We start from the raw sequence: 6,669 nt of genomic DNA, 5'->3' as shown, positions 1-6,669 counted from the left end.
CACGGCTGAGCGGGCGTCCGGGCCGCGCTCCGGGACGTCCCGGGAACACTTCTCTCTGTCTCGCTTGTTCATCTCAGTTCGAATTCCCTCCACGTCGTCTCTGATTTGCTTGTTTTCCTTGGTGAGGTTTCTGGAAACTTCCTGAGAACAAAGGAAGTTCAGGAGGAGGATCCAGTGAAGAGCCCAGAAGACAAGCAGGCAGCTGAGACCTGACGGACAGACAGATGCCAGCCAAGGAGCGACAGGCCCCAGAGTGTCCAGCCCTGTGCTGGGGGCTGGTCCCAGGCCCCAGGCCCCAGGCAGCATCTCCGGGAAGTGTGGCTTCAGTGGGTCACACCGCTGGGAGTACTGCCCAGTGCCAGCTGTCCCAGGAATAGGCATGTGTAGGGTAGCGTATGGCAGGAAGGAGCCCTAAGCAAGCCTGGGCTTCTCGTCCTGGGGCAGGGGAGATGGCGGCTCGCACGGGGGTCCACGCTGCAGGAGGGTGACCGAGCCCATGGGCTCTGTGACGGCGGGTTCGTGAGCTTGGCCGGGGGAGGGCTTGGACTCGGGCACCGAGGCAGTGTCCCGCGGGGGGCCCTCTCTCCTCTGGCTACGTCTGGGCCGTTTGCTGCGCTGGGGTCCCACGCCACCCACCTTGGGCCCTGGCCGACGGTTTCCATCGGCACCCGAATTTCTAACTGCGATGTCCTCCTGCGGGCTCTGTGTAGGAGGGTACAGCGGGGGAGGGGAGGCGCACTTGGTCCCCCCTTTCTTTACCAGACGGATGTGGGACGTAAAACTCAGGCTGCCATGGCCTCCGGGGGGGCCGGTGGCTTGGAGCTGGGGCTGTGCACGCGTCCAGGCCAACGGTGACACTGCAGCTCGTTCAAATGAGCCAGGCTTGGGAATCACTGGCCACGGCCTCTCGCCACACTGGACGGGCCGGGCATGCCGCCTGGGCTCAGGCTGAGCCAGCCTCTGTGGACCGTCCAGGACACCCGTGAGAACCGAAGCCGTGAGAAGGCCGTCTCATTCGGGAAGGCCCAGTGTGTGGTCTTGCTGGACGGGCGGTTGTTCCCGACAGGTGTCATCAGGGGTGGCCGGGTGCTGTCCTTAGAATGGATTCTGGGGGACCATCTGGGTCACATGCCACTGCTGCCATCGCAACGCCCGTGACCATGGATGACCACGAGACTCCCTGTGCCTCGTGCTCAGGTGTGACCTAGGGACAGTCCTAGCACCCTCCACGTGGCCTGTACCTGGAGTAAAGGCCTTAACCTGAGTGGACGCGCGTGGGACACGCTAAGTGGCTGTGCATTTCCACAGGTTACGCTGGAAGAGACCTGAGCTGAGGCCCAGGCCTTCCATTTACAGGTGAAGAAGCTGAGACGCAGGGTGAGGGTGCGACTTGCCCGAGACCCTTCGAAGCAGTGGCAGGGCCGACCCAGCACCGGCCTCCGGGCCCTCACTTCTCCAGCTCCCTCGCTGGGTCTCTGAGCTCAGCCAGCTCCCCAGGACATCAGTGAGGAGCCCGTGTCCCGGGCAGGGAGGAGGGCGGGCCAGCTGAGTGTGGGGGCGCTGTAGGAGGGAACTGCGTGAGACAGGGCTGGAGCCCCAGCCATGCAGCAGGCACGGCCCCCACGTGACCCACACGCGTCTGTCTGGACAGGGCCCGGATGAAGACGGCAGGCCTGCGGGCAGAGGGGACAGGCTTTCTGTGCGAGTGATGTGAGCAGGTGTGGGGTCAGAGGACCCCGGCTGGAGGCTGGAGTTTCCAGTAGCCTGCTCCACCCTCCCGCAACCTGACCCCTGGGACCAGGTGGCCAGGGACAGCCACCCCAGCTGACAGCTGTCTCCAGCCCCAGAAACAGCCGGCGCTCAGCTGACAGGACAGGCAGGATGCAGCTGACGAGCCCGGCAGCTGGCCTGGGTGTGGAGGCCACCAGCTGCCGCGTCTTGTCACTCCCCAACCAAACAGCTGTGGAGCATCTGGCCGCATGAGGCGCCGGCTGAGACCTGGGCAAGGAGGGTGAGCCGCAGGCCTCCAGTGATGCGTGTCCCCGCCAGGGGACCCCGCCCCTCACCTACGCCACGTCGATTGTGAGGTTCTGGGGGAAGAGACGGTGCTTACACCTGACGGGTCCCCACCTGTTTGGCGTGATCTGGGACGAGTGTTTCATGTGCTTTTCTTTCCCAGGACTAGAACGGGTTATCTGCTCAGGAACTAAGCTTCCGAGAAACTTCCGCGGGAAGTCGGACGCACTTGGGGCTTGCCGGGAAGACGGGGACCCAGGCCCCCCTTACCTCCTCTAGCTTGTCCACGCGCCCCACCAGCCTGGTGGTGACCGAGTGCAGCTTCAGCAGGTCCAGGCCGTAGAGCGCACCTTCCAGCATGTCTATGACGGTGGACAGCTGCAAGACAGGGGCGGGGTCAGCGCAGGGCCCACGGCCCGTCCGGACGCCGGCCTCCGGGCCGGCAGCGGGGCGCAGGGGCCGGCGGCATGCGGGCAGGGGCACTGGCATCGGCCCAGCGCCCCCTGGACTGCCGGGCACGCAAGCGGCAGGACCCGCGAGCACAGGTGCAAGTGTTTGCGCCTCCGTCTGCCCGTCGCACGCACGTCCGTCTCTGCTGCTGGGCCGTGAGCCCTGAATCCAGCAGCGCCACGTCCCCCCGTCTTAGTTAGCGTGGTGCCCGCCCATAACGCGCGGTCCCTAAGTGCATGACAAAGCGCCTCGCGGGGATGCTTTCGAAACACCCGACTTTGCTGTCTACCGCAGGCCCAGGGACGCTAAGCTACGCTGACCCTGGGAACGAGACCGGTGGCCGTCTCTGAGGCGCCGTGGGCCCCACCCTCTCAGCTCCTCCAGCGCTGTCCTTCCGGCCGGCACGGAGCCACTGGCGGGAGCCGCGGTGGCGGCGGCAGCGTCGGGGGCTTGCCCGGCACAGGCGCGGGTAGATAGACACTCTGGAATGGAGCCTCCCCGCCCAGGGCCAGTCCCTGGGCCCGTCCGCTAGACACCCGGGGCACCTCTGCCCCCCACCCACCTCGCAGCCTTGCCGTTGGACGAGAATCGTGTGAAACACTCGTGTCTGGGAGGCCTCCTCCCCAGGTGGGCACAGCTGAGCCCCGCTGAGGGCCACGGCGGGGCATGTTAGCAGATACTGTGACGACGTTCTGACTCCTACCAGCGGGTTCTGCCTGCCTGTTCCGGAAGCCCCAGGAGCCTGACCCTACGGCCAGTGGCTGCCCTTGGTTCAGAAAGCACTTTTAGGGCAGAGCTGCAGCTCCAAGGAGATGCGGCTGAACCGTGGGTCACTCGCTGTCCAGTTAAACACCAGTGGCCGAGTGAGTGCCAGGCGCAGCACAGCGGTCACACCACACACGGCCACGTGTCGGGCCCTGTGCCGAGGACGTTCTCAGAACGACCCCACGAGGCAGGTGTTACTGTCCCCCCTTTCATTCAGGGGACCGAGGCCGGACGAGTAGGAACTTGAGTCTGACACTGCAGCAGCAGCCATCGGGCCTCGAGTCCGTCTGACTCCCATGCCAAGCTCGTCCACTGCCTCAGGCCACATGGGCAGGGGACAGCAAGGATCGGATGAGGCCCAGCCAAGCCGCGGGGCCGCTCCACTAGGCCTAAGCCTCCCTGCCCAGTACAGCAGGACCACGGGTCACACCCTGATGACTGGACCCCGGCCCCTCCTGCCCGGAGTCACCCGGCCCTGCCCTAGGACTGAGTGGCTCACTTCCCTGTGTGTCCCTCACATCTTCAGGGCGCATGTGGGGCGCACAGCAGATCATGGCAGTATTTCTCCAGGAGGAGACGCTGAGTCCCCTGGGCCGCTGGACGTGGCCCCTGCCCCTAGGCCTGGCCTCCCTGGCACCAGAAGGACTGGTGGGCACACTTTGCTCTTGGCCTCTCCCTCGGACATCAGGACCGAAAGTGACCAGTTTTCCAGATCACCAACCTCGGCTCCACACTCAGCACTGGGCCCAGGGCCTGACCCTTTTAAAGGCTAACACAGGTCCACGCAAAGGCCTGCGGTCCCCAGGCCTAGGTCCCCAGGCGCCCTGCCCCCACGGCCTCGCCCCATAGGTCCCACCTTCAAATCCCGGCTGTCGGCCTCCCGGAGCTTCTGGAGCCTGAAGTCCCCCTCGCAGGGGTTGAGGGCAGACGGCGGAGCCACGCAGGCACACTTGCAGGACGAGCCGGAGGTGATGGTTTCCACGGTGTAGACATCCTCCTTCCTGGCGGTCCCCTCGGCGGCCCTCTGGCAGGCGTCCCGGCCCAGGGGCCTCACCACACACCTGCACTGGCAGTCGGAGCCCTCGGCCACGGCCTTCACCTTGTCATAGTCTCCCAGCAGCTAGGGAGACAGACGAGCAGGATGGTAGGAGCACGCGGACACGGCCCCGATGGAGGCGCCCATCCGCTTCGCTGGAGCTGCAGACGGTGCCGACCGGTGGCCTGGGGAGACCATCGCGGCACAGCCGCTGGCCGTGATGTGTCCTCGAGGGCACTGAGGGCCGCTCCCTGCTTGCCTCAGGAAGCTGTGTGTTTCTCGGGGGCCCATCATCCTTCCAGTGGTCCTTGCCCGAGCTGGAACCCGTGTTTCGATTAAAGAGGGAGAGGAAGGTGCCCCTGCAGAGCCCGGGGCGGTGGGAGCTCAACCCGGGACAGAGTCACCAGTGGGGTGCCAGGGAGACTTCTCGGAGGAGGCGGTGTTCGCGCTGGGCCTCGGGAGATGGGTTGGGCTTGCAGACAGGGAACTGGACGGGACCGGCCCGGGAGCCAGTAAGGCTCACCCAGCTGAAGGGTTCATTCGGCTCCTAGAGCAGCTTCTGAACCCAGACCCCAGGCTGGAGCCGGGACGCAAATGGGGGGCATGGCCGCCTCTGCGCGCGAGCCTTCCTCTTGAGCAGTGGCGCCTGCCAGCCTCCCCACGCGGGAAACGCCGCCGCGCTTTCTGGCGCCTGCTCCTGGGCCCTCGCTGGGGACCGGGCTCCTCCCAGCTCCTGTCCAGCAGGCCCTGTGTCCCAACGCCAGGCTCCCTTCTCCGCATGGGCACCTTCCTGCGACTCGGCCCGGCAGGCGGGCCCTGAGCTCGCTGGAGTGGGAAGGTTCCGGGTGCTGCCCCGGGGAAGACGCTGTCCTGTTTTCTTGTAAACGTTGGGTTTCTCCTGACATATTTGTTTTAAGGCTGTCGTCTAGCGGAACAGTCAGTGGACGGAGGCGGGGCGGGGGGACTCGGTGCCGACGGCTGCGGCTCCCCCAGACCCTGCCTGTGGCTCCCCCAGACCCTGCCTGAAGCCGCACTGGGCCCCCCAGGTCCCTCCATCAGGGCCCGGGTCTCCGGGAGCTTTCGGCGATGGCCCTGCAGAGCCCAGGCAGACAGATTTCTGGGGTGCGGGGCTGGGGGTGGTGCCCGGCGTGCCCACGCAACCACCAGGGAAGGGGAGACTGGTGCCGATGAGTGCCCGGCGGAGCCGGAAGGAGCCCCAGCACCAGGGCTTGGTGAGGTGCAGGGTGTGCCACATGCCGTGGGGTCCTTCTCAGTCTTTCCCTCCCGAGGGTATGGTGACACCCACCCCACACCATTGCCCCGGCTCTGGGGAGCAGGAAATAAGCAACCCAGAGAGAGCCGCCCCTGACAGTCAGGCGTCTGGGCTGAAGATCCTGGGGACCCCGGGCTCTCCTTGTCTCGAGCCTGGTGGCTGTGAGCTGGAGAGTGGGGACAGGGTGTGCAAAGACTGTCGGGTGAAACGAGGACAGTCCTTTGCACGGGGACGCTTTCCGAAGCCCGTCGCCGTCAGTGGCCACTCGCCCCCGCGGCCGGCCGCCAGGCCTGAGTGGGTCTGCGTTTCACGCCCCCCCCGCCCCCCCCTCAGGAGGACTTGCTGCCTGTCCCTCCGTGTTGGGGTCACCTCGCTTCATCACGCCGTCACTGTCCTGCCCACGCTCAGCCCCCGCTGCTCCGGTGCCTCACGCCTGCCATGAAACCTCCTCCTCCTGTCCCACGTCCCTGCCTGCTCTCTTGTCCCTTCTGACAGCCACACAGACCAGAGATGGCCCTACTTTCCACTGCCCGAACCGGCTTTGATGGGTCCCCCTCCTCCTCTGCTTTCCCCGGACGCCGTCACCTTGAAAGACCCCGTGACTTTCAGCACAGGTCCCGCAGCCCTTCCCCTAACAAAACACTCCGCAGCGGAAAAGCCAATGCCTGTCACTTCGGCGGCGAAGGTGAGAAACGCTGTCGCGTCCTCAGGGAGCACTGCCCTCAGGCTCTCGTCCCCAGCGGGCAGGCGGGAGGCCGGGACCGCAGCCTACCTGCGACAGGACGTTCTCCTGGTTGTCCGCCTCGTTCTGCAGGGTCTCGTCCTCCGCGGGAGCCCCCGTCTGCGCGCCCGGGGGCTCGCTGGTGCCCGCAGGGGCAACGCGGGACACGCAGCCCGGAGCCACACCCAGAGCGAGGCAGAGGACCAGCGGCAGGAGCCAGGCCATGAGGGACGACAGGAAGGGGCTTGGGCCCCCTGGGAGAACGGCTGGGGTCCGGGTCCTGGCAGGGGCTGGGGCGGGAGGGCGTCTGGGTGGGACCGGGAGGGTGGCTGCTCAGGGCGCCTTCTCCAGCTGGGTGCGGCCGAGCGGGGCAGGCGGGCGCGCCCCGGAGACCCTGGTCATCTCCTC

General features: G+C 66.4%; 1 protein-coding gene across 1 annotated transcript in view; it reads right to left on the bottom strand.

Annotated features, from left to right (window-relative positions):
- Window positions 1–6,663, bottom strand: part of OLFML2B (olfactomedin like 2B) — a 17,271-nt gene extending 10,608 nt beyond the window's left edge. The window contains exons 1-4 of the mRNA XM_025044017.1: window positions 6,313–6,663; window positions 4,088–4,351; window positions 2,287–2,394; window positions 5–141 (exon numbers count right to left, since the gene is read on the bottom strand). Of these exons, the coding sequence (XP_024899785.1) occupies window positions 5–141; window positions 2,287–2,394; window positions 4,088–4,351; window positions 6,313–6,486 (683 nt within the window). The 5' untranslated portion in view covers window positions 6,487–6,663. The remainder of the gene's footprint in view (window positions 1–4; window positions 142–2,286; window positions 2,395–4,087; window positions 4,352–6,312) is intronic.
- Between the last annotated feature and the right edge of the window lie 6 nt (window positions 6,664–6,669).

This window comes from Pteropus alecto, unplaced genomic scaffold (assembly GCF_000325575.1).
Source record: "Pteropus alecto unplaced genomic scaffold, ASM32557v1 scaffold101, whole genome shotgun sequence".
Taxonomy (NCBI): Eukaryota; Metazoa; Chordata; class Mammalia; order Chiroptera; family Pteropodidae; genus Pteropus; species Pteropus alecto.
This window is presented reverse-complemented; position numbering and strand designations above follow the sequence as displayed.